This window comes from Vipera berus (assembly GCF_964194415.1).
Source record: "Vipera berus genome assembly, chromosome: 2".
NCBI classification, from domain to species: Eukaryota; Metazoa; Chordata; class Lepidosauria; order Squamata; family Viperidae; genus Vipera; species Vipera berus.
Genome location: NC_138203.1, coordinates 180,894,679 through 180,922,318, shown reverse-complemented (window position 1 = coordinate 180,922,318; position 27,640 = coordinate 180,894,679). Strand labels below are relative to the sequence as shown.

The 27,640-nt window shown below is 43.9% G+C and overlaps 1 protein-coding gene across 1 annotated transcript; it reads left to right on the top strand.

Annotated features, from left to right (window-relative positions):
* Positions 1 to 27,522, top strand: LOC308663330 (transitional endoplasmic reticulum ATPase-like). The gene is made up of 18 exons (XM_081319660.1): positions 1 to 230; positions 3,151 to 3,262; positions 6,931 to 7,103; positions 7,951 to 8,093; positions 9,380 to 9,510; positions 10,170 to 10,301; positions 10,627 to 10,729; positions 11,028 to 11,161; positions 12,244 to 12,379; positions 13,066 to 13,178; positions 15,784 to 15,948; positions 20,965 to 21,087; positions 22,593 to 22,805; positions 23,383 to 23,561; positions 24,100 to 24,229; positions 25,279 to 25,437; positions 25,578 to 25,729; positions 26,323 to 27,522. Exons 1-18 carry the CDS (start codon positions 211 to 213, stop codon positions 26,426 to 26,428), a joined length of 2,424 nt encoding a protein of 807 aa, XP_081175786.1. The 5' UTR covers positions 1 to 210; the 3' UTR covers positions 26,429 to 27,522.
* Positions 27,523 to 27,640: the final 118 nt, after the last annotated feature.

The following is a 27,640-nucleotide window of genomic DNA, read 5'->3' as shown; positions in this document are numbered from 1 at the left end:
AAGGCTTGGCACGGCTGTGGCGAAAGAGGGCGGGCCAACAGGCCGAGAGAGGGGCGGCTGGGAGTAGACCTATTTCCCAGCCGCCGTGAGCAAGGAAGGGAGACCGAGCAGGGGACGACCGTGTGTGTGCGTGCGTGTCCTGGGTGCCCGAGCGGGAAAGAAAACGGGAATCAGCAGCCCAGACGTGACAAGGGGCTCGGAACAGCCGACATGCCTGCCTCGGGAGGGGAGTAAGTCATCTGAGCGCCGGAGTCGGCGCCTTCTCCTTTGCCACCCTACTCTTGCTTCTTAAGGCGAAGAAGGCTGCGAAGGGGAAGGGGCGTTCGGGGAGCCGGCGCTGATATTCGTCGGGTCGCTTTCGGCAAACCCGTCCCCTCTGCGTCGCTTTGGCTTTGGAAAGAGTGACGGGGTGGATGGGTGGAGGAAGCGGACGGGAGAGAAAACATTCGGGAAAGCTCGATTTGGGGCCTGAGCCGACACTCGATTCAGCCCAGAAAAGTTTTGACAGGATCTGGAAACTTTCCCCCCCAAGTCGAGAGGTGTGAGCGGCTTGCTCAGCTGGGCTGGGATATTGGCAGCTTCTTATACAGCAGGAGTCTTCAAACTTGGCCCTTTGGTGACTCGTGGACTTCAACTCCCAGGATTCTTCAGCCAGCGTGCCTGGCTGAGGAATTCTGGGAGTTGAAGTCCACGAGTCACCAAAGGGCCAGGTTTGAAGACCCCTGTTATATAGGCTTGAGCGAATGCTGGTGGGGTATTGAGCCCTTGATTCTCGGGATGAGTAGGAGATTTTCTAAGCAGGTTGTGGGCCTTTTTGTTTTTTTTGTTTTCCTGCCTCGCTTCCCTCTTAAGTTGTTTGGGGAAACCCAAGCAGGGGGCAGCTGACGTTGATATCCGAGAATGATCACACAACAGGAGCACGGAGGAGGGTCAGCACGGTCCGGTTATTTATAGGTGCAGGAATGCGCCTTGGAGTTGAGACTTTAAAGTAATACGACCTGCCCCGAAGCCTTGAGGTTATTCTTCCCTCAACTTTTGCGGGGGGGGGGGGGGGGGGGACGGGACCGCACAAAGTCTTGTCAACTCCTGAAGGCACTTTAATTGCACCTACCCACCTAAAGTGAGATTTCACTTTATCTCAGTATCGCAGAGTGGACTTTTGTCCATAAGTGCTAAAATAAATATTTGTTTTTTTTAAGCTGTTGCTTCCATCGGATGGTGGTGGCTACCTTTGGAAATTTGCCATGAGAAGCAAATCTGTGGTGGTTTCAAAAGGTGGTTTATTTTGTGCAGTTGTCAGCCTTAGCTGTGGATTATTAGAGGGGCCCAGAAATATCCTCTTGTTCCTACCCCTTGTTTCCTTACTTTTTCTTTCCTAATGACAAGCAAACAAACAATCACTTATATTTGGAAAGAATAGCTGCACAAAACATTTTGACTGGTAAGCTGTACCTGAAATAGCCTATTCTTTTTGCTAGGTAACTAGTGTTTAAGCTGTCAAACCACTCAGCAGTAAGTGCTTAGTTTTTGTGACTCTTGTGCTGAATCCAATGTTTTTCTTTAATGTTGCATTTTTGGGGAGATAACTAATTTCCCTAGCCTTCAAATCATCATTCCAGCAGCAACTTTCATTGTTTGGATTGTCATATTGTATACCATCATATATTTAATTTGATTGATTAATTGATTTTAATAAATGTATAAACCCACTTGTGATGATTTATTGTTATGAAAACTAAACTATGACAGTCAAAAAATTGGTTAAAAATTCTGGCTTAGCATAATATATTAGATACATTGTGGTTATCAAAGTCATCTCTTGCAAAAAGCCTGCAATATTTAAAACATGAATTTGGTTGGAGAGGGGAGAATTCTCTCACAGACACATATCATTTGAATTTCAAGCTATATTTATTTCTTAGGTAAAGTAATAATAGATAATTGTTCCCCACCTAAGTTTCTTGCAATACTTATTGTGAAAAAATAATCACAATAAATATTGCTGAGATTTGTTGTTTAATATGTTGCTGTCAATCTTGCCTTTAAAAAATATTTAGGTCGTAAAGTAGTTAATATCTGTGTAGTGCCAGCTTTGGAGATTCAAACTGAAATCTACCTTCTGTCTTCATCAAAGTTCCCTGGTTGCCTCTGGGCCTGTCACTCTCCCTTAATTAGCTTTCTTCATTGTAATGTTGTGGGGGGGAAATACAAGAAGGTGCTGTACACGTTAGCTTGAATTCTGCATTGAAAGTTAGGATAGAAATGTAATGAATAACCAGACAAGCCAAGACCTATTGGGTGATCGTTTCAGATACACTTTCTTACCTAAACAGATAAACAGCATGACTGTGGACAGATAAAAAAAACAAAAACGAACCAGTGGGAGTGGGAGCGACTTCTGACTTCCCCAACTGACTTTGCTTGTGGGAAGCTGTCAGGGAACATTGGAAATCCCAATCACATGACTACAGTTGACAGCAATGGCACTGTAGCAGCCACATATTTGTCAATACAACTGTTCTGAAGATCCTTGAAATTTCAGTCCCGTGAAGTAATTGTCCCAGATTTTGGACACATTCTGTAAGTCAGCCCATTTGAGGTACAATGAGTCAAAAATATTGTCTATTTGCCCAATTGAAAGTTACAAACAGACAATGGGAGAATGTTATTACTATATAGAATATTGATGTGGTGGTGATGATGTTAATGATGATAAATAATGATCTTCAATAATGCATTTTATATCAGATTCCCACATGGTTTATGAGATCACAGGCTTCTGTGGTCTGAGTATCTCTTTGGCTTAGGTATTTTTGTAATTAAAAATCCATGACTACATTCATCCAACTTCATGAACCATATACTAGCCAACCACAGTTTTGCGTAGCATGTCATGCAAACCCAACCTGGGTGATTAGCTTATGATTAAATTAAATATGGTTTAGCTAACTCAGGATTATAGATTTATATAACACTGAACCATAAACTACCTATAATGGCTCCATCCATTCATTACGTGTGGACAATATGCTGAGTTAAAATGTGGTTGGCCAGTTTGTGGTTCAGCGTGATATGTGAATATAGCCTGCAGAGAACCTTTTCTCCATCATAACATCCAATGTGTGCATCTAAATCTCTTCTCTTCTGCAGCCCCAAGGGAGAGGATTATTCCACAGCCATCCTACGCCAAAAACATCGTCCTAATCGCCTCGTTGTAGATGAAGCAGCTAATGAAGACAATAGTATTGTGAGTCTGTCCCAGGTAAATTTAAATCCATTGTTCCATTTTTTAATGCCTTCAGTAGACCAATTTCTGCCCTATATTCCAATTTCCAAAATCATTCTAGACCAGTCTTCCCAATCTGTTGCTTGCAAGATGTGTTAAGTCAGCCCTTTCCCATAAATATTTACCTTTGGCCAAGATAACTGAGAATTTGGAAAGTGGCTATCCCAACATATGAGAAGAATGAAAGGGTGGGGAAGACAGTTCTATCGTCATATTTATAGCCTACCTCCAATATTCTACCCAACAAACACAACATAAAACAATCTATAAGATATTTAACTTTAAAGTTTATATTTTTTTTATCAAACTTGGTTGGTTGTGGTTAGATTACTCTTAACCAACCCTCTCTTAAATCTAAAATCACCTCCTAGCATTTTAAGCAAGTTATTTATCATCCCCATTGGTGTTTTCATCATGTATGCCCATAAGCACATACACGCATGCACACATATCCTGAAGTGTTTAACTATCCTCAGTATTTCATGCGTTTTGCAGTTCTTGATAGGCCTTGTTTTACTTCTCTTTTTTTCTTTTTACCTTAACAAAAGCTGTCTTTGCATGTCTGAAAACATTATCACAGACAGCATTACTGTAGCCATTACTGTCCAGCACAAAACAACAGCACTGAAAAAAATGAGTTACAATCAGTCCCTTGACTTACGATTGTTATAGCAGTCACATGATCAGAATTTCTGTGTTTGGCAATCAGCATATACGTACAATAGCTGTAACATCCTGGGGTCACACGATCACTATTTTTAACCTTTCCAGCCAGCTCCCAACAAGCAGTCAATGAGGAAAGCTGGATTTCCTTAATTACCATGTGGTTCACTTAACGACTGCAGAGAAGAAAGACTATAACATTGGGAATGACTCATTTAACAACCACCTTCCTTAGCAACAGACATTCTGGTTCCAGTTGTGGTTCCAGGTGGAAAACTACCTGTACTCAGAAAAAAAAATACAGAATAATTTTAATGATTCCTATAAGTTGCACTAGGGACGCGGTGGCTCAGTGGGTTAGGACGCTGAGCTTGTCGATCAGAAGGTCAGCAGTTTGGTGGGTCAAATCCCGAGTGCCGCGTAACAGAGTGAGCGCCTATTACTTGTCCCAGCTTCTGCCAACCTAGCAGTTCGAAAGCACGTAAAAATGCAAGTAGAAAAATAGGGACCACTACGGTGGGAAGGTAACAGCGTTCCGTGCGCCTTTGGCGTCTAGTCATGCCGGCCACATGACCACTGAGACGTCCTCGGACAAGCGCTGGCTCTTCAGCTTTGAAACGGAGATGAGCACCGGCCGACTAGCATGCATGTGCGGGGGAACCTTTACCTTTACCTTTATATAACTTGCACTAGTAGCTGCTGAGGTGCTACAAATAATTTCCAGGCACTTCTCAAGGTAGATCCATGTTCAGAACATGGCAACAGTTAAGATGGGCTATCACAAAAGCAATGCCAAATATTACTCAGTCCAATCCACTTAAGAAGGATCACAGTGATTACACCAGCTATATTTACGCAAAACCATTCCCTGACATAGTTGCCACTTGAAAATCTAGCAACAGTGGCATTTTAAAAAAGCACCCCCAAAATGTGCAATGTGCCCATTGAAAACAAACATCTCAGTTCCAAAATCCAGCCCTTTCTTTATCAATAACATCTCTATCTTGTCTGAATTTAGTTTCAGCATATTTTCCTTCATCCAGAACCATTCCTGAGATTAAGATATATTCAAGGGCATTGGGTTGTGGAGGGTTTTTTTTTTAGATTAATAAGATGCAAGGTAGCTTAGTGTTTTCAGCATTCTGGAGCTTCAAATGAATATTGTAGTGCAGGGGTGTCAAACTTGCAATATCACGTGACGTGTTATGATGTATCGAGACTTTTTTGCCATTGCCGGCAATGGGGTGGGCGCGGTTTCGCTATGATGCATCAGGCCCACGGGCCAGCAGTTTGACACCCCTGTCCGTTCATGTAAATGTTGAATTATGGAGCCAACAAGATCCAATCTGTAGAAAAACTATACTGTAGGTCAGAAATCTGATATTAACAGTATTTTCCCAGTACAGGTAGTCCTTGTTTAAGCAACCACAATTGGGACCAGTAACTTGGTCATCAAACAACACAGTCCCTAAATAAGAGTATAAGTTTTCCTTTTCTTTACAGACCTGTGAAGGTCATAAATGCATAACTTGGTCAAAAGTTACTTTTTCATCAACATCATAACTGTGAATCGTCACTGAATGGTGCAGCCACTAAACAAGGACTACCTGTATCACCTTTTGGAAATATCTCAATAAGAAAGATAGGAATCTGTGCAAAACAGCGCCTCGTAAGTTCCAGTTCAACTAGATATTTGTGGAGAATATCATGGCGTTCAAGGCTTTTGAGAAGTCCAGGATAATTTTGTCAATTCCCTAGTTAGTTTTCAACATAAATCAGCTACCAAAATAGTTAAAGCTGTCTCAGGATCATATCATGGATGAAATACTGGTTGAAAATTATTTATTTATTTATACATTGCCAATTGCCTCTGAGTGGGTTACAATGTAAAAACAAAACAACAATATGCCATAAAAAACCCACCTCACATTAACAATACAGGCCACAACACACATTTATTGACCATTCATAAAGGGCTCCAACCACCATAACTCGATGTCAGAGGTGGAGCCTGGTCTTTAGGGCCCTCCAGAATGCCATCAGGATCTCAGGGAGAACCTCACTCCAGAAGATGAGTCCAGAAAATCAGAATGTGGAGTTGCAAAGCCATACACTTGCCCTAGAATGGACTAACTTGGAGAATGGCCTAATTAGAGATTTTTAGTAATCAGGGGAGGACTTTCTCAGCACAATTCTTACAACAACCTTTTTCAAGCTATGTTTGGGTGACTTAAGATAACATAAGCATTCTCTGAATATGTTGTCTGTCCTATAGCACAGGGGTCTCCAACCTTCCCACCGTAGTATACATAGGATTAAAAAGGCGGACTTTTAGATTGGGGCTGTCAAACATCTCTGGACATTAGACTGCAATCTGTAAAGAAGGGAAGCCAGCCAGCTTTCCTTTTCCAGAATCAGCCAAATTGCATTCTTCCACCGGCTATCCAATTGCCTGTCACTACTTTTTTTCCCAGCCAACCTCTATTTTCCATCGTCCTACCATCTCTGTATATATAGCTCATAATGCTAAGTAACAATCAGGAAAATCAGCAAAGCGAGACAGTTCCTCATCTGCTGAAAACAGTGCTCTTAATAGTAGTATATAATGACCCACCCTCAGGAGCAGCCCCTTTTGCTTCTCTGCACTAGCAACAGCCCATTGCCCTAGGACAGCTTTTCTTTTAACTTTGAGATCACACAAGGCAACATCTCTGGGCAGAAAGGCTTCGGTGGAATTTTGAGCAGCCCTGAGTCCACAAAGAGCCTGCAACAGATATAACTTCACCTCTGGTGGATGCTTGTACATCCCTAATAGCCTAGGTGTGCAGTGATGCCACTGTGTGTTCTGAACTAACGACAGATTCTCATCGTTTCCCTTTGTCCACAAATAATGATTTGCCCTAGTGTTTATACAAAATGAGCACGTTATAGTCTTCTTTGTACCGGAGGGTCCAAACCCAAACTATTTTGGTTCTCCTCAGGCCAAAATGGAAGAACTGCACTTGTTCCGTGGAGATACGGTGCTTATGAAGGGAAAGAAACGCAGGGAGACAGTATGCATTGTTCTTACGGATGACTCTTGCCACAGTGAGAAGATTCGAATGAACCGTGTCACCCGTAACAACCTCCGTGTGCGCCTTGGAGACGTGGTCAGGTGAGGACATCCCCAAATAGAATAGTGGTGGGAAAGGAAAGACTGCCGGTGGAAGAGAAAGCTAAAATGCAAACATGCCACGGTTTCGTTTAGGCTCAGAAGGAGGAGGCATCAAACAAAATGTGGGAGTAAATATGGAGATTTCAACAATTTAGAAGGAAACAGCCTTAACAATAGTTTTCCTATATACTGTACGTGTGGTGAAGTGGAATGTTGGACTAAGATCAGGGATATTCAGATTCTCTTTTTAGACATTGAAACTTTTTGAATAATTTGGCAAGGTCACCATTTTAGTATAACATATCTCATAAAATTATCAAGTGGAAAAACGGGATGAGGAGACATACTCATCCATGCTGCCTGGGGGGTCTTGAAGAAAAAGCAAAACTACTGTATATAAATAAAAATATTTTAGAAGTTCTCCAGGTAGAATTTTGGGATATTGAATTTGACAAGAACACTCAATAAGCGCTATGGTGACTTGTCCTATAAATCCAGGATATTTGTAAAGCAGTGCTGGGCAGCCTACAGTCCTAATGCTGCCTTGGCTTTACTTGAAAGGCCTTGAGTGTGAAGTCAGCTGAGATCTTGGATAAGGGTTTCTTTTTTCTTCTCTGCGGCTTGCTGCTGGATAGAGAAATTGGGTGTTAGGAAGAGGGGCGGGGGGAAGAGTGATGTGGGAGAGAAAATAGATATCTAGATGTTCTGGTTCCATCTAATTCTTGTTTCAGTATCATTCATCATGGGAGCTTCCTTAGCTGAACATCGGGGGAATATGTGTAAGCAGTGGATGTGTTTAGCACAATGCTGACCTCAGATGAGGCCATCTGATTCTTTCTATTTTTAGTGTACAGGCCTGTCCAGATGTGAAGTATGGAAAGAGGATTCACGTCCTCCCCATCGATGACACTATTGCAGGGTTGACTGGGAACCTCTTTGATGTCTACCTCAAACCGTACTTTCTGGAAGCCTATCGTCCTGTACATAAAGGTGAGACTGACAGACTGGCAAGGTACGTTTCTCTGTTTCACTTGTGCAGTCGTACCTCCTTACTGATGGAGAAATGGAGCCATTTTCTCAGTCGCCTCTACGTTACCTATTGGATTGGCCTGAAACCAATCGGGCTGGCAAAACAGAAGTCAGAAGCACCCAGTAGAAGTTGTTCATACATCATCCCACTAGGCCTGTCCTGAGGGAAAGGATAAAGAGAAGTAGAGCTGGTGAGAGACTTTTTGAGATAGAGAAGACGAAAACAGTGGTATAGACACCTCTTTATTAACTGTTCCTGGTTTGATGGGATGAATGCTTTGCCTCACAAGCTACCAAGTTCCACCCAAAGTTTCGTTTGTTTGTTATTAGTGCTTTTGAGTCAGTGTTGACTCCTGGCGATTGCCTGGACAAGTCCCTGCAGTTTTCTTGGCATGTTTTTTGGAAGTGGTTTGCCATTGTCTTCTTCCTAAGACTAAGAGAGAGTAATAGACGCAAGGACCCAGTTGGCTTTGTTCCTAAGGCGGGACTAGGCCTCATGGTTTCCCAGTCTCTAACCTGAGTACTAGTTGTTTTTTTCCTCACAAGTTATTTTTAATTCTCAAGTACTGCTAGCTGCTGTAGTTGCAGTCAATACCGTCTTTATAACCCTCTTTCCCTTAGGTGTCTTCCTCCATCTCACACAGCATTAAGGGCTGAGGTCATAGGCCATAAGAATAATGAAAATGGCAGCAACACCTGCTTCCCCCATAGCTTCTCTTTACGACACTGGGCACATACACTGGAATTGCCCCCCTTTTCAGCTGCTCTTACTCTTATTTAGTCTCTTATTTATTGGTTACATTTATATCCCACTTTTCTCTCCGTACAACATTCAAGGCAACTTGCAGCAACCAAAATACAGATTGTAGAACAAAAAAAAAATAAAAACAATGTGCTGTAGTTAAAATCAGATAAAATTAAAATCAGTACTATTAAAATCCATCTAATTAACAGTTAAAAGTTTGATGGAAATGATTTTTGTCATTTTCTAGAATTATGAGGGAGCCTCACCAGAGCAAGAGTGCTTCCTACAACAAATAGGAACTGTGGACCTGATTTAGGTTTTGCAGCTGGTCCCACTTTAAAGTGCCTTTACTAGCTAAAATTTTACCTTTTTGTTTGTTTGTTTGTTTCACCCATGTCGCCAAGCCCTAATTGTTATCATGGGACATCACTTTGATTTTGTGGTTCAGTTCTGAGGAAGGTAATGAATTGAGCTAGCAATGTAATTTCTCTGCTCTTTCTAGGTGATATCTTCCTTGTACGTGGTGGAATGAGAGCTGTGGAATTTAAGGTGGTGGAGGTAGATCCCAGTCCCCACTGCATTGTTGCTCCTGACACAATTATCCATTGTGAGGGGGAGCCCATCAAACGAGAGGTATGTGGGAGAGCTAATGAAATCCATCTCAAGAATGGGAACCCTGTAGCCAGATCTTGATGCTGATCATTAGAGGCTCTTCAGCAGTTTCCAGTGGGAATAGTGCAGAGGTGTAATGGTCTGTGAGAATAACCTTGGGGAGGAAAAGCGACAACTTAGACCACTGTTGTGCAGAAGGTCTCTCAGCTCACAGAAGGAAAAGGGAATATGGGAACCACCTCACAAGGGATACTCCCTAATTTTCTGGAAAGTAAAAGTGAAGGAGGAGAGAACTGCTTTTAGCCTTGCAAGATTCTGTTTTATTTTGTTTATCAACTTCAGAGACCACCCATCTCATTCTCAAAGTGACTCTGGGCAGTATGCAATTAAAAACAATTCTTGCTGTAGCAAAACTGGTAGCATTACCGTAGGATTACCGTAGTATTTATGGCTTGTGTTTCTTGTCTGGACTATCTCGAAGGGCAGACAAGAGGGGTAAGATTTTAAGAGCAGCTCTGCAGTTCTTCCAAATGTTACCAGATAGGAGCATAAAGACTTTGAAGATATGAGACTCCAGTCCAATTGTGACTGTATATATGCACTGTTGTCCCGGTTGACAAAGAGAAGCTGTGATTCATTGTGAGGATCTTGTGGTATGTTTTCTGTGTGCCTTTTGTTAGGATGAAGAGGAGAACCTCAATGATGTTGGCTATGATGACATTGGGGGCTGCCGTAAACAGCTGGCTCAGATCAAAGAGATGGTGGAGCTGCCATTGAGACACCCAGGGCTCTTCAAAGCAATTGGAGTGAAGGTAGGTACAATGGAGGGCTAGGAATATCGCAATCTCCATATTATTGTTCACCGTCCTTGTTAGTTTTAAAATATGCCATAATATTTTATCCTTGGCAGATGGACATTCTGTTTCAGTTTCTATTGATTGTATTCTCTCCATCTTTCTTTCCAAGCAGGCTATAGGCCTTGTGATGTAAACTTTTATTGCTAAAAGAATGAGAGAATGCTGGGGGCCTCTACGGCTTTTAGTATATCCTCACCTAATTTATTGCCAGGTGAACCAATTACCTATTAGACGTTCATTTGATGTGATTCCTCTGCTTTCTCTCTTCCTTCTTCGTCAGCCTCCAAGAGGGATTCTTCTTTATGGCCCCCCTGGCACTGGGAAAACACTTGTGGCCCGTGCAGTTGCAAATGAAACTGGAGCATTTTTTTTCCTTATCAACGGTAAGAAACACGGCGTGATGTGAGTCTTACTGTGTGAGTGTCATAGGAAAAAAGGGGCTATCCTGGATATCCATATTCTCCTAGCTGCCACATTTCTATATGATGATCATAAAGGAATCATTGTATATTGTAGAGTAGCATAACGACATAATGGGAACCAGTGCAATGAAGTTTACAGCTCTGGGCAATGACCAAACAAGAACGAAAAGTGGCGATCCTAAAGCCAGGTAGCCCAATGGGTCCTCTTTTTCTGGACCCTGATGATTGTTCAAGAGTCCTTTCTGTCTTGCTTCTTCAGGCCCGGAGATCATGAGCAAGTTGGCCGGGGAATCTGAGAGCAACTTACGCAAAGCCTTTGAAGAGGCTGAGAAGAATGCTCCGGCTATTATCTTTATTGATGAGCTGGATGCTATTGCTCCTAAGAGAGAGAAGGTAAGGGGTGGTTTCTTGAAAGCAAAGAGGAAATCTCGAAGAAACACTCATGGTCTCTGAGACTGCATTATTACTTCAAATGAGTCCGTTCAGTTGCCCCCACCTCAGATGTTGGTAGAGACACAAAGATTAGCCTCGGAGATGACAACATTTCATCAATGGGTGAAACACTAATTTATAGAAAGTCCTGACCTCTTTCCTCAGTACTAATGTGCAGAGCCAGTCTTCTGAGAGATAATGCATCTTTTTTCTTTGGTGAGCTCCATGAAAAAGCAGGCGGGACTGCTGTACACACAATAAAGTTAGAAAGCAGGAAACCTATCTAGAGGAGAACACGGTCATAGGAGTAAAATTCACACCAAGGTGAAGGGGTTCATAATGGAGGACTGGGCTGGTAGAAACCTCTACCCTGTTAAGCGTTAAGAATAAGTGCTGTCCTAGTCTGATGACAACTGAAGTCATACTATAGAACAGGGGTGTCAAACTGCCGGCCCGCAGGCCGGATGCATCATCCAGAAGCTGCGCCCACCCCATTGCCGGCAATGGCAAAACTCTCCCAATACGTTGCACGACGTTACGTGATGTCACGAGTTTGACATGTCTGGTATAGAAGAACTAGCAAGAAACTTGCTATAATTTGTGGTCAGTGGACAAGGTGCAGCTGAACAAAATATTAGCTTCATTTATAAATGAATGAATGGATACTTGTAGTGTACTGTATTTTTCCTGTTCAGGGGGTGTTATATGTGGTTTTCTGTCCCCATGTTTTATTTTCACAATTCTCTGATTATAATTAGTTGTATTGGAGGACAGTGATGGCCCAAGGTCACCCAGTGAGTTCCTTGGCCAAGCAGAGAGTTGGACTTGTTCAACTCCAATATCCAAATAAGGCAAGACTGCAAATAATGCATCTCAGACTTTCCAAACCATTGTTCCTTTCTTACCTCCACTAACAGTCTCATGCAGTTCTTCCATTAGGGGGTGCTGTACTCACAATCTGAAATCTAGAATGGCTTCTCTAGCATGGCGTTATTGCTGATATTTGATGATTCCGTGGTACTTCTTTTCTGTTCCCATTTCAGACACATGGGGAAGTGGAACGCCGGATTGTTTCCCAACTCCTCACCCTCATGGATGGCCTGAAGCAACGGTCTCATGTCATAGTTATGGCTGCCACTAACCGACCAAACAGTATTGATCCTGCTTTGCGTCGATTTGGTAAGAATCTGTCCCACGTTTTTCTCTTTCTACCCCTGCCTTTCTCTTGCCTGAGATCTGGTCTTATATGCCATTCATAATGATATCATGTAACAAGTTGCTTTTAGCTATAAGCTAAAAAAAAACCCCTTCTGTTATGTATGGGGTGTGAGCAGCAGCTCTGCAGGTACCACCAGGTGGCGCTGTGCTGTGGCCGGATTGGCTGAAGGGTTTTCGGCGGGAGATACAGTGGATGGATTGGCCAAAGTGTCACCTGGCTAGGTATATAAGGGGTCCAGGTAACCCCCTTTGTTCAGTACGCGCCTACCACTAATAAAGAGCTGACATGCGGTACTCATCTGCTCATTCATTGCCATGCGGTCCAGAACCCACAACACAATACCTTCAGTCTAAAGATGTTGACTGTCATGCCTTAAAAGTGTCTGCCACTCATGCTTAGCCTATTAAACAAAGAGAAGGCAAGCTTTCTGCATTTGAGGACTGCATTCTCTCCACCTCTTTGTCTATCTAACAATGCCATTGTTCTCAGTCTCGAGCTTTGGAGTGCACTGGGGACAAGTAGGCATCATCTCTTTTCATCAGTCAGCAAGCCAGTTAATGCCTGATACATATAAAATTTGATAGTTGTGTGGACAGATTATCTGTTCAGGACTGGACAATTTTGTTTACTCACTGCTTTTATGCAGGGCGCTTTGATCGAGAAATTGACATTGGAATTCCAGATTCAGTGGGAAGACTGGAAATCTTACAGATACATACCAAGAACATGAAACTGGCTGATGATGTGGACCTGGAGAAGGTAAGGACAAAGAATAAAGGGTTCTAAGGGTTAAGGATAAGCAAAATTGTACTTCATTCAGCTTATTCTATGAATTGGGACTACATAACTAAATATCTACTGTACAAATGTTAAGGATTCCTTGATAGTAGCAATAACTTTTCTTGGTAATTTTATTCAGAAGGCACTCATGTTGTAGTTACATTGGACTGAGTTTATTTATCATGGACATGTAAGACTAACTACATATCTGAATGCACATTTTTATTTTGGGAACAGTTAGTAAATTGTAAAAGCTACATCGTTAACAACTGGCAGCGTAAACTGCTTCCAATAGTTAGAAAACTAAACATGCAGCTGTCTTGGATTCTGGGACCAAGGCCATGATTACATTAGCTTTATTAGGGTACACAGGCCAAATGAGTATCTCATTAAGAATTAGCTGGAATCAAAATTGAGTTATGGGAATTAGGAAAGATACATTCAAACAAAATTGCAGAAGGATGGGGCAATCAGGTGCCTCATCACTCTTACAGTGTTACGTTATTTTACAAAAATGAAGAGTGGAAAGAATGGAAAGGCTTAAAAATAGAAATTCAAACATGCTATCTTAAGGAGAAGTCACAGATTAAATACAGCAGCTGCAACTTTCACATAAGCTTGACCTTGCCTTTCATAGTTGTGATTTCTCCCCCAATCTGCTCTTAAAATAAAGCAATACCACCACAGTCAAAGAGCAATTTTCCCCTCTGAATTTTTTATCAGCAGAATTCCAGGATATTTGGGGGCTACAAATGGGATGCTGAAGCTCCCAACCGGTGGAATATCATCCCTCTCTCCTTTCCCCATGCAGTTGGCTCAACTCTCTTGGTCTTCCAGAGGGCTCTTAAACATGACCCGTACCAATCGGGTTTCAGGCCCGGGTACAGCACGGAGACGGCATTGGTCGCGCTGGTGAATGATCTCTGGAGGGCCCGGGACAGGGGGCATTCCTCTGTTCTGGTCCTATTAGACCTCTCAGCAGCTTTCGATACCATCGACCATGGTATCTTGCTGCGGCGTCTTGGGGGATTGGGAGTGGGAGGCACGGTTTTACAGTGGTTCTCCTCCTATCTCCACGGACGCTCGCAGTCGGTGTTGGCAGGAGGGCAGAGGTCGACCGCGAGGTCTCTCATTTGTGGAGTTCCTCAGGGGTCGGTCCTCTCGCCTCTCCTGTTCAACATCTATATGAAACCGCTGGGTGAGATCATTCGTGGTTTTGGAGTTGGGTATCATCAGTATGCTGATGATACCCAGCTTTTCTTTTCGACCCCAAACCACCCCAGTGATGCCCTCACCGTGATGTCCCGTTGCCTGGAGGCGGTTCGGGTCTGGATGGGGAGGAACAGACTTCAACTCAACCCCGACAAGACCGAGTGGCTTTGCATACCTTCATCCCGGGTTTATTCGGACATTCCACCTCTTGCTATGGGGGGCGAATTATTACCCCCTGTAGATAGGGCTCGCAACTTGGGAGTCCTCCTAGATTCACGGCTCACCCTGGAAGACCACATAGGAGCTGTGACTAGGGGGGCTTTCGCCCAGGTTCGCCTGGTGCGCCAGTTGCGGCCCTATCTAAGCCGGGATGATCTATGCACAGTCACTCATGCGCTCGTGACCTCTCGACTAGACTACTGCAACGCTCTCTACATGGGGCTGCCCTTGAAGACCACCCGGAAGCTCCAACTGGCACAGAATGCAGCCGCGAGAGTTGTGTTGGGAGTTTCCCGATACTCCCATGTCACACCTCTGCTCCGTGAGCTGCATTGGTTGCCAGTTGTCTTCCGGGTGAGATTCAAGGTACTAGTCATGGTGTTTAAAGCCCTACATGGCAGGGGTCCGGAGTACCTCAGGGAACACCTGCTGCCGGCGTCAACTTCCCTCCGCCCTGTGCGTTCCCACAGAGAGGGCCTCCTCAGGGTGCCACCGGTCAGAGAATGTAGATTGGTGGCCCCCAGGGGGAGGTCTTTCTCTGTGGGCGCCCCGGAGCTATGGAACCAGTTACCGGTTGAGCTCCGGACGGCGCCCGATCTTCGCTCCTTTCGCCGCGATCTGAAAACATACCTGTTCGAACAAGCCGGCCTGGCCTGAGGGGGGATTGGTGGGGTTTTTACTATCATTTTATTGGGGTTTTATTAATGTATTTATTGTTTTTATGGGCATGTATTTAATTACTTTTTAATTTTTGTAGCTTTGTGTTTTATTCTTGCCCTGTACACCGCCCTGAGTCCTTCGGGAGAAGGGCGGTATAGAAATATTAATAAATTAAATTAAATTAATTTAATGGTTTTGTCAACTAGCTTGGGCGTCCCAGGATAGAGCAGAGCTTGTTAGATGGTTATATGATGGCTAACGGCATGCACTCTGTGAGCATTTTCCTGCCATTTTATAAATTTGTTTTTAATCTGGTTTTTATTTTGATTTAAATTCTTTTGGTGCCTTTTATATACCTTGGGTTATTATTATGTATGCCAGCAGAGTTGCCAAGTGTGATTAGGAGTTATACAAATAAATACTGGGAGGATCCCAGGTGGGCTGCAGGAGTCTCCCCATTAAATGTTCTGATTTACCTGGACTGTGGTTGCAGGTGGCCAATGAGACCCATGGTCATGTGGGTGCTGATCTGGCAGCATTGTGTTCTGAGGCAGCACTCCAAGCAATCCGTAAGAAGATGAGTGTCATTGACCTGGAGGATGATACAATCGACGCCGACATCCTTAATGCTATGGCCGTCACCATGGATGATTTCCAGGTAGGCTGGTTCTGGACATCCAATGGCTGAGTACTTTTTTCTATAATAATTTACTTTTGCTTTTTTAGTTCTTGTCAACAGAGCCCAGTTTCTCAGAAAAACTAATCCCAGAACACTCTGCCTCAAATGCGGAGAAGATTGCAGTCTCACTCCTCCAGCCCTTTCCTTCAGTGTTACTGATTTATTACATTTCTGCTTTTTAACCCTTAAAAAAAGATTACAAACGAATGGACTCAACATTTTTCTAAATATACACAACAGCATCTTGATTTTTGCAAAGACCATTTCCTTTATACAGTAATTACTAAATAGCTTCCAACTGTGTTTGTTCAAAGTGCAGATGTTGATTTAATTGGTAGTGTGTGTCATTATCTTGTTACCTTGTGTTGGAATAATTTTGTTATTCATGTCATACATCTATGGCAGGCATATGCATGGTTCTTCTGCTATACATTCTATTATATATTTTGATTATAATAGTAAAATCTAATACTAAATGAAAGAAAAGAAAATAGAGAGGAGTAAAGAGTGCAGGAAAAAAGAAAGAAGAAAAAGAGAACAGTAAGAATATAGTAAAAAAACTATGGATATGATACTTCATATTTACTTCACCATTTGAAAGATGTTTATTCTCAGGGAACTTGCAAAGATACCTTCAGTTCTATTAAAAAATTTGGTATCAGGTTTTCATTGGAGTGTATACCCTTGCGGCCCCTGACCCGGTGCAGATCCCAGCGAGCTCCATGGTTCTCCGCGGAGCTCCGGGAGATGAAGCGTCGGAAACGGGGCCTAGAGAGCTGCTGGAGGTCCAGCCGATCTGAACCCGACCGATTGCGGTTAAGAACCTACATTAGGTCTTATCTCGCTGCGATGAGGGAGGCGAGGTGTAATTACTTCTCCACCCTCATCGCGTCCGCAGATAATCGCCCGGCCGCCTTGTTTAGGGTGACTCGCTCCCTTCTTACTCAGGAGGTGAGGGAGGATCCCTTGCAGGGTCGTGCCGAGGAGTTTAGTCAACATCTGTCAGATAAAATCGCTCGGATTCGGACCGGTTTGGACTCCAGCTGGGCAGAGTCTGGCGATCAGGACACGGGCGGTCCTGTCAATGTTATCTGGGAGGAGTTTGATTCTGTGACCCCTGATGAAGTGGACAGGATTATGGGGAAGCTGAGTTCCACCACATGTTTATTGGATCCGTGCCCTTCTTGGCTGGTTTATGCAGCTAGGGAGAGGACACGAGGCTGGCTCCAGGCGGTTATATCTGCTTCTTTGAGCGAGGGTTATTTCCCCACCGTCTTGAAGGAGGCGGTGGTGAGACCTCTCCTCAAGAAGCCTGCCTTGGACCCAGCTGTATTGAACAACTTTCGTCCAGTCTCCAACCTTCGCTTTCTTGCGAAGGTTGTTGAGAGTGTGGTGGCGCATCAGCTCCCTCTGGTCCTGGATGAAGCGGATTATCTGGACCCTTACCAATCGGGTTTCAGGCCCGGGCACAGCACGGAGACGGCATTGGTCGCTCTGGTGAATGATCTCTGGAGGGCTCGGGATAGGGGATATTCCTCTGTCCTAGTCCTATTAGACCTCTCGGCGGCTTTCGATACCATCGACCATGGTATCCTGCTGCGGCGTCTCAGGGGATTGGGAGTGGGAGGCACGGTTTTTCAGTGGTTCTCCTCCTTTCTCCTGGGACGCTCGCAGTCGGTGTTGGCAGGGGGGCAGAGGTCGACCCCTAGGACTCTCGCTTGTGGAGTTCCTCAGGGGTCGGTCCTCTCGCCTCTCCTGTTCAACATCTATATGAAACCGCTGGGTGAGATCATTCGTGGTTTTGGAGTTGGGTATCATCAATATGCTGATGATACCCAACTTTTTATTTCGACCCCAAACCACCCCAGTGATGCCCTCGCTGTGATGTCCCGTTGCCTGGAGGCGGTTCGGGTCTGGATGGGGAGGAACAGACTTCAACTCAACCCTGACAAGACTGAGTGGCTGTACATTCCGGCTTCCCGGGACACCTGGGATGTTCCATCTCTTTCTATGGGGGGGTGAGCTTTTACCCCCTGTGGATAGGGCTCGCAACTTGGGAGTCCTCCTAGATTCACGACTCACTTTGGAGGATCATATAGTGGCCGTGACTAGGGGGGCTTTTGCCCAGGTTCGCCTGGTGCGCCAGTTGCGGCCCTATCTGGACCGGGAGGCCTTATGTACGGTCACTCATGCGCTCGTGACCTCTCGCCTAGACTACTGTAATGCTCTCTACATGGGGCTTCCCTTGAAGACTACTCGGAGGCTCCAACTGGTACAGAATGCGGCCGCGAGAGTTGTCTTGGGAGTTTCCCGGTACTCCCATGTTACACCTTTGCTCCGTGAGCTGCATTGGTTACCAGTTGTCTTCCGGGTAAGGTTCAAGGTTTTGGTTATGATCTTTAAGTCCCTACATGGCATGGGTCCGCGATACCTCGAGGACCACCTGCTGCCGGCGTCGACTCCCCTCCGCCCTGTGCGTGCCCACAGAGAGGGCCTCCTCAGGGTGCCTCCGGTCAAGGAATGTCGACTGGTGGCCCCCAGGGGGAGGGCCTTCTCTGTGGGTGCTCCGGCATTATGGAACCAACTGCCGGTTGAGCTCCGGACGGCATCAGACCTCCGATCCTTCCGTCGCGGGTTGAAGACCCATTTATTTGAACTAGCGGGTCTGGCCTGATGGGGGTATATGGGTTTTTATAGGCTTGTTTTATCATTCTTGTTTTAACTTGGGCATTGATTTAATTGTTTTTTAATTTTTGTATTGTTATTTATATATGCCCTGTGAACCGCCCTGAGTCCCCTAGGGAGAAGGGCGGTATAGAAATCTCAATAAATTAAATTAAATTAAATTAAATTAAAGTCTATAGCTACTGTCATGTTTTTTCCCCATCCAATTTGAGGTGCTTCCTTCATCCCATAGTTCTCAAACCAAATGGCAGCAGTTATCAAAGTCTTCATTAGGCTCAATATCCACTTTTCCCAGACTGGCCCATTTCTATATTCAAATTTCTTTTTACGCTGGAATGAAATCCAGCTTATTATCCTCTTTAATAATTTGGCAGGTGATTAACTGTGCCAGTTTGAATTATCAGAAGAGAAATATGTAGGTCACCCAGGTGCAAAGCTCTCGGTGGTCTCCTTTACTTGTAATGGGGTTGCGGTGAAAGTTACAAGACTTAGATTTTGCAGAATCCATACAAAAGAGCATTTTACCATTTTTTCTGGTGACTGGGCCAATTAGTGCACACCACAGAATAGGGTTCATAATTTCTTGAATTATGCCATATTCGTTCACTTTTTAAAAGTTCTGTATGCATTTTTTAAAAAAACAGAGCACTATGTGAAGTGACATTGGGTTGTTGTGTGTTGTTCATGGCAAAGTTTTTTGAGTCAAGTATGGTCCATACACTTGCAGTACAGTATCTCTAGTTCATTTTTTTTAATCCTATCTGGATCCAAATGCAGGTATCTTGTACTTATTCCTTTATTACATATATATTAATAATTGAGGAGGTTCTTTTTGAATATTTACTGTATGCCTGAAAAAAATGTTTCATATAGTCCAGATTTCTAGTTGGACTAGGAAGAGTAATCTGTTTCTTTGATAATTTCTCTAAGGGCCTTTTTCAAAACAAATACTCAAGTGTCTTATTTGAAATTAAGGTTTGTACCACTGGTGGAAAATAATGTTTTCATATACAGTAGGTTCAGTTTCTTCACATACAACTCCCTCCCCACACCCGAACACTCCTGCCAATTAATCCTTACAAATCAGTGTTAGTTTATGTACCATTTACATATGGCATGCAATAGCAACATCTCTCACTTAGATGTTTCCTGTAGTGCGCTCCTCAGAGGTGGGACCCAGTTCTCTGTGTGGATGCCGCTTCCGGAAGTCCATTCTGAGCTGAGCAACAAAAAATCTGTCGAATTGGTGCGAATTGGCTGAATCCCACCACTGGTGCTCCTTTAGCATTATGAGGTTTACCCCATTGTGTACCAACAGACAAGGGAGCTGGTTCTTTTGTGTCTCCTTAGAATACTCTAGACTACTTAACTTGGGCCATCTTCAATTTTTTTTCCTTTTCAAAATGGCTACCATTCCTCCTCCTCACATCTTACGGAGAAGAGGTAATATTTTTTAAAATTATTCCTTGTATATCTGTTCTCCAAGCCACATCACTAAGTTACGTGCGATGATGACCGTTGTCTCACGATGGTAGGTTAAACTTAAGTATTTGATTTGATGTCTTGTGACAAATTCCAGAGCTTCTCATTTGGTGTCCTCTACAGATCCAACATAAAACAATTTTTGCACACTAGGTAAGACCTAGTGCAGACACCTAGTATTATAATCATTCCAAACTCCCTTAAGAGCTTCTGTGCTCTACAAAATAGAATTGCTAAGATTTTCATCATTTCCATCATTTTTCTGGTGAACTAGTTATTATTCATTAGATATCACCTGATTCCCAGAAATGGTTAGAAAATTCTTCCCAGCGTAGATATGAATATTAATGAATACAGTGAAACTATTAGCTCCTTGGTAATAGGGAGCCCTGGTGGCACAGTGGTTAGAATGCAGTACTGCAGGCTGCTTCTGGCTGCTAGCAGTTTGGCAGTTTGACTCTCACTGGCTCAAGGTTGACTCTGCCTTCCATCCTTCCAAGGTAAGTAAAATGAAGACCTAGAAGGTTGGGGCAATAAGCTGACTCTGTAAACCACTTAGAGAGGGCTGTAGAGCACTGTGAAGTGGTATATAAGCGCTGTTGCTGTTGCTATTGTATTCCTGTTGCACATCCGTGCCACCAATCTGAATATAGAAAGGTTTATTGCTTTGGGTGGGCATGTTGTCTAGCCTCATGGAGTGCTAGGCTTGATTACAGGAATGAAAGATGAGCAAAACGATGAACTCTCTAGGGGGCAGTCACTGATCTCAGGGCTTTGTGCTGTCATACGGACTGCGGTGATGACCATGCTGCCTTTTCCGCTTTCCAGTGGGCTCTTGGCCAGAGCAACCCTTCTGCGCTACGGGAGACGGTAGTGGAAGTGCCGCAAGTCTGCTGGGATGACATTGGGGGCTTGCAAGAAGTAAAACGCGAGCTACAGGAACTGGTGCAGGTCAGTCATTCACGCATGTAGTGCAAACAGCTCAGAACGTATGTGTATATAGTATAAAAAGATAAAGGACAATGCAAATACGTTAACTATGCTGCGATCCAACCCTTTTGAAAAAAACCTCAGTGTGTCTCGCTCGTAATAGCACATCCATTTTGGGAAATCAAGGCCAGGGAAGGAAAAGTTCCAAAATGGAGGTCTACAGTCTCAGAGAACCTTGAGGAGATTAATTCGGTTGAAAGCACATTATACGGCATTGCCATTAATGAGAGCTCTCACTGGCCTAAAGAGCAGCTCCGAGTTACAGTAATGCAGTGGCCTCCTTTAGCAACTGGAAAAATCTACGGATACATTTTTAGGGACAAAAAAGCAATATTTCAGTAGGAAACGAACAGACATCTGCCAGCATGTTGGATCATTTAACCTTGAAATCCCCCTTTAGTCCTTCCTTTAACAGGCCTCTTGATTGTAAAATCAAGGGCAACTTCAGTCCAAATATATCACCACTGAGATATGCAAAAATCAGTGATTCAGAAATGGAACATTCTGAAAAGCATTGCCTATGGAGCATGCCAAATTTCTTTTGAATTATGCCATTCCAGTGCATAATCATTTGAAAGTAAATTTCCTAAACTAAATCTCTGACACGGGCAAACAGAATGTGCTAGAATTCTCTAGAAAATTCCATTGCTGAATTTTATATATTTCCACACCACAGTATTTATACACAATTTCTGTACTCATTGATCCCATCTCTGCCCTGGGCAAAAAAGCAACTAAAAAGCAGACAAGATTTTTACTTGCTTTGATATATTAAGAGATGAGGTGGTGATAAGGTAATGCAGATTGCTTCCAAATTGGAAGCTTAACCAGAAGTTGTGCTCTTGATATCTCTCCTCTCTAACAATAATGAATTTAAGTTTTGGTGCTTAATGCTTGAAGGACACTGACAGTATCATTTTCATCATAGACATCCTTGATACTGCTTCTGTAAATGTAAAATATGTATTAAGTTCACATGCGTACGTACAATTTTGTCTGTGTATTTGAGACCAGCCATAAACCAAAGGGAAGAGTGTTGGTCAGCTACATCTTGTGTGTGCACTAGTCCTCTTGCTTTTTAACACAGACCTCTGGCACCTTTAAGAAGTTGCTGGACTTCCCCACCTATCCCTTCCCCACCTATCCCTTCCCATCAGCATGACCAGTCATAAGAGGAATTAGAATACTGTATAAACTCCATTGAACCTGTCCTCAGATTATGTAACTCCCATGGAAGTGAGATACTTTTTATGGTTCATCTCTGTTCCAGATTAATAATGGGTGGTGTACATATGGAGTAGGCAGTGATGACAGAAAATGAGGATAAATCCACTCTCTTTAGCTAGTCTTTACAACCCAGCCAATGAAGAAAAGTCGGAATGTACTTTTTCAAGCAGAAGTAGTACTAACTTTTATAAAACGAATGGCTCAAGTTTCTTAACTCTTCGCTCTCTCGTCCTCATCAGTTCCCAGTGGAGTATCCGGACAAGTTCCTGAAGTTTGGAATGACACCGTCACGAGGTGTGTTGTTCTATGGCCCCCCTGGCTGTGGCAAGACCCTCCTGGCAAAGGCTATTGCAAATGAATGCCAGGCCAACTTTGTCTCCATCAAGGGTCCTGAGCTACTCACCATGTGGTTTGGAGAGAGTGAGGCCAACGTCCGCGATGTTTTTGACAAGGTACAGAGTACAAAGTTGACAGGGGGTTTGCCATCAACTTTTTGTTCTAGTCTCCAAAGTAATCCACAAACCTGGTATTCCCTGGAAGTCTCCCATCCAAGTATTCACTAGCGCAACCTCGCTTAGCTTGAATCCAGACAAAAGTGGCCAGCTCTTGCCTTCTGTGAGGTCCAGCCACTCACAGGAGAAAAATGAAAAAGCGAAAGAGGTTAGAATGAGCTCCCACTTTATTTTGAAATTCTAAATGTGTTGTGGAATAATGGCACTCATTCCAGAGCTTTTATTAAAGAAAGCCATTGGAGAATATACTGTTGTTTGTCCTGGGGTAGACATCCCATTTTTAGCAGCTGCTCTCATTTCATTGTCTCAGGACACTGGTTTAGAATCCACTCGTTTTCCATGGCCCATTGGGACTATTCAGTCCAGCCTGCACTTTACCAAAGGATAGTCCTGTAATTCAGGCATCATAATTGAAATTCATTAGCCTGGAAAGGTGGAAGGCCTTAGAACACAAGACACGCATTTTGCCAGCCCTATACTTCATTATCTAACTCATGTTGGTCCTTCTGTTCCTCAGGCCCGCCAGGCTGCTCCCTGCATCCTATTTTTTGATGAGCTGGACTCCATTGCCAAGTCCCGAGGTGGCGGAGCAGGGGATGGTGGGGGCGCAGCTGACCGTGTTATCAACCAAATCCTCACGGAAATGGATGGCATGACCAACAAGAAGACAGTATTTATTATAGGTGCCACCAATAGGTGAGAATTTAAAGAAAGGAAGGTCCAGTTCTGTGGGCTGTGGAGATCTATGGGCAATACCCACCTCTTTGTTCTGCTGCCAGTTTAGCTATTCCTCCGCCAGAGTCCCTTTTACTCAGCTGGTCATTGAGTCGGGACTGAACTAAGAGGTCACTGAGAAAAAGTTAAATCAGGGCCCCTTTTTTGGAAACCAGGGTGACGTGACCTTCAGATCTGCTCTATGGTCCCCTTTGCCCATAATTTCTCCAACCTGGTAGATTGAATCCTGTCTTTGAGATAACAAACACAGGAAAAGTATCAGTATCAACTTATTATAGTTGAAAACAAAACTTCCTGCAAAACTTTTTTTTCCCCCCCCATGGAATATAGTCTCACCAACTTTGCAGTCTTTTGTCCCCTTGACCCCCTGTTCTTGCCCACTTCTGCTATAGGGCTGCATTCCTGTTAAAAAAGCATCTTGAGTTGAGATGCTGGAGCCATTCCTAGAGGAAAAGCCATCCATGAAACTTGCTGTTGTCTCTTTGCCAACTCTTTTCAGACCAGACATCATTGACCCAGCCATCCTTCGTCCAGGACGTCTGGACCAGCTCATCTACATCCCATTACCCGATGAAAAGTCTCGCATAGCTATCCTCCAAGCCAACTTGCGAAAATCACCAGTTGCCAAGGTCAGTCAAAGCAGGCAAAGAATTTATTTATTTATTTATTTATTTATTTAATTTGTATACCGCCCTTCTCCCGAAGGACTCAGGGCGGTGTACAGGGCAATAAATACCAAAAATACAGAATACAAAAATTAAAAACAGATTAAACCATTGTGCCTGAATACAATAAATTACTTAAAAACAGTAATTAAAACCCCAAACCCATCAGACCAGGCCGGCTTGTTCAAATAAATAAGTTTTTAGATCACGTCGGAAGGAGCGAAGGTCGGGAGCCGTCCGGAGCTCAACCGGTAAACGGTTCCAGAGATCAGGCATGCCCACAGAGAACGCCCTCCCCCTGGGGGCCACCAGCCGGCATTCTCTGACTGGTGGCACCCTGAGGAGGCCCTCTCTGTGGGAGCGCACTGGGCGGAGGGAAGTTGACGCCGGCTGCAGGTGCTCCCTTAGGTACTCCGGACCCATGCCATGTAGGGCTTTATAGGTCATTACCAGAATGGACATGTAAAACTAAATCAGCAATGGATGTCAAGATTCAGGCAGTAGAGGAGGATTGTTTGTGACAATCTTTAAAGGGGGTGTGCGGCTCAGTCTTCCCTGAAGTTCTTTAGTGTCACACTGAGGAACAAGATGGCAGAAGAGCCATGATGGTGCAGGGGTTGTAATGCAATATTGCAGGCTAACTCACTGCTCATTGCCAGGAGTTTGTTCCTGACCGGCTGAAGGTTGACTCAGCCTTCCATCCTTCCGAGGGTGGTAAAATGAGGACCCAGATTGTTGGGCGCAATAGGCTGACTATGTAAACCACTTAGAGTGGGCTGTGAAGTGGTATATAAATCTAAGTGCTATTGCTATCACTGCTCATTCCATACAGAAAATGGGACCGTGGCTCCCACTGCTTCCTATGCTGATTCACCATGGAAGGCTGAATTAATTGGCATATAGTCAGCTCCTTAAACACATTTTTGCTGCCCCTCAGCATTCCCCTCTCATTTTTGTCTTATTTTGCTAACTTGGGCAGGTAATACTTTAGCTTGTATATCTTTTCCCAACAGGATGTAGACTTGAATTATCTGGCTAAGATCACACATGGCTTCTCTGGTGCTGACCTCACCGAAATCTGTCAGCGTTCCTGCAAGCTTGCCATCCGTGAGGCCATTGAGATGGAGATCAAGGCAGAGCGGGAACGCCAGCGTCAGAAGTGCGCTGCCATGGTATGGACACAATATTTTCCCTTTTCCATCGAAAGCCAGACCCGATTCCTTCCCTTATCTCAAGCAATGTTCCAAGAGTGTGTCCTCCATCTCGGGGCTGCAGTGTGCCTGACAGCCTTTTCTTCTGTATCTTGTAACAGGATGATGATTATGACCCGGTGCCAGAGATCCGGCGGGATCACTTTGAAGAAGCAATGCGCTTTGCACGCCGTTCGGTCAGTGATAATGACATACGCAAATACGAGATGTTTGCCCAGACGTTACAGCAGAGCCGTGGCTTTGGCAACTTCAGGTAACATTAGAAGAAGCTTGTGCTTCTTCTATCCCCAAGCAAATAAAATAAAGGCACCACAGCATCAGGGGTGGGGATGGAACAGGGGGAGTTGCATTCCTGATCCAAAATAGTTTATAAAATCCTATAGACAGAACAAGCAGTGTCTGGAACAAAATGCAGCAGTGTGTAAAAGTGAAGTCAGGACGCCAGCCATGTCAATCTCCCATTCCCGCCCAATTTCCCTGAATGAAAGACGGGATATAAATCTACTTATTTTTTTTTAAAAAACATTATTTTTAAGAGGGATATAAATTTAATAAATACTTTGGTATGCTTGTGCAATACTGGACTACATGGTCTTTTTACTTTCGTATTAAGAACCGCATCCATCTCTTGGATGTTGTGCTTTTTAAAAAGTGCAATGCAGCAGGCATCTGAGGGTGACTGCAGTCCTTTGATTAATCCAGGACCACATTCCTGAACAACTAGTTGTACCTGAACACTGTGATAATATATAGCTAGTTCCAATTAAGATGTCCATTCATTCAGTAGAGCGAATAACTCATGGTTTCTCCTGAACTGAACTAGCTTTCCCCTTTCCCTCCCCACAGGTTTCCATCTGGCAAGCAGAGCAGTGGTGGAGGGGGCAGCAGCGGCAGCAACAGCGGACAAGGAAGCCTTTTCCAGGAGGAGGGGGATGACGACCTCTATAACTGATTGCCCCCTTATGGTGGAGTGGACGGTCTTTTGTCCTGCTCATATTATTGTGCTCTTTTAATGTAAGGACTGGTGCTTGAGGCCCTAAAACCTGCCCTCCTCCTTGGTTGCAAATATGCACTGCTCAGCACAAAAAAAAAACCCTCACGCTTCATTTTGATGAGTAATGTTGGGGATGCCACTTTCCTTGTCTGGCTTGTCTGTGGCCAGGAATCCCTTGGTTTTTCCATTCTTCTTGTTTTTCGAAGATTAAAGCAGTACCTGTGGTAGTCAGAAAGGGGAGCCAAAGCTTAAGCAGCTGTCACAGGAATAGAATCATTCTCCATCAGACCAAAGGTCCATTTATTCTAACATTTTGCTTTCCATAACAATCAGGAAGCTGAGATGCGGGATTAAAGCTTCCCATTTACCTAGGCCTGTGCCCCCAAGTGCATCAGAATGTTTCACACCAGTACCTGCTCTTGCATTGCTTCCAGTTTAGAACACAAAGGAATGGAGGAGGAGCAGTTTTCCAACCTTGCTTACAAGCCAACTTGTTCCTTTGGCCCCTCTTAGCCCACAGCAAAGCCTTTGGACTAGTAAATAAGGTAGATTCCAACAAACTCTGGTCTGTGTTATTAGGTGACAGAGACTCCTGAATGTGTAATAAACTGAAAGCGCATGCATCTTGCACTAGGAGGAATTCTATGAAGGCTGCAGAGAGCAATACCTGCTCAGGGAAGTGAGAGGTGGGCATATCTGTATAACATCCTTCCTTGGGTGTAAAGATGGCTGTTTCTAAAGGATATCAGCACACGGTTGCCTGTATCTCGCTCTCTGCCTGCAACTGGGAATTCTTACTCTACTCTGGAATTCTTACTCTACTCTGGAATTCTTACTCTACTCTTGCCTCCAGACACTGCATACGGGCATTGTGTAGTGACACTGTGTATCTTGCACTTTCTGTAGCCTACCTTGTGCAGCTTTCAAAATAGTTTAGAGCTACCATACTGATTCTCACAGCAATTCCTCTTTCTCAACCTCTAGAACATATCTAGCAGCTACAGAGACTCAAGACAACCACTAAATGGCAGTCAAGTAATACAGAATCACTACTTTTTGCTGCCACCGGTTGTCAATAGTTAAACAGTAAACCTATAGTTTCAAGGAAATTTTTAAAAATTCAATCAGGCAGTAGAACAGAAAAGCAAAAATAGCGCATGGAGTAATCAG

Coding starts and splice junctions, on each gene's coding strand:
- LOC308663330 (XM_081319660.1), top strand. CDS start 211: ATGCCTGCCTCGGGAGGGGA. Junction 10,302..10,626: donor TCAAAGCAATTGGAGTGAAG/GTAGGTACAATG, acceptor CTTCTTCGTCAG/CCTCCAAGAGGGATTCTTCT. Junction 25,730..26,322: donor CGTGGCTTTGGCAACTTCAG/GTAACATTAGAA, acceptor CCCTCCCCACAG/GTTTCCATCTGGCAAGCAGA.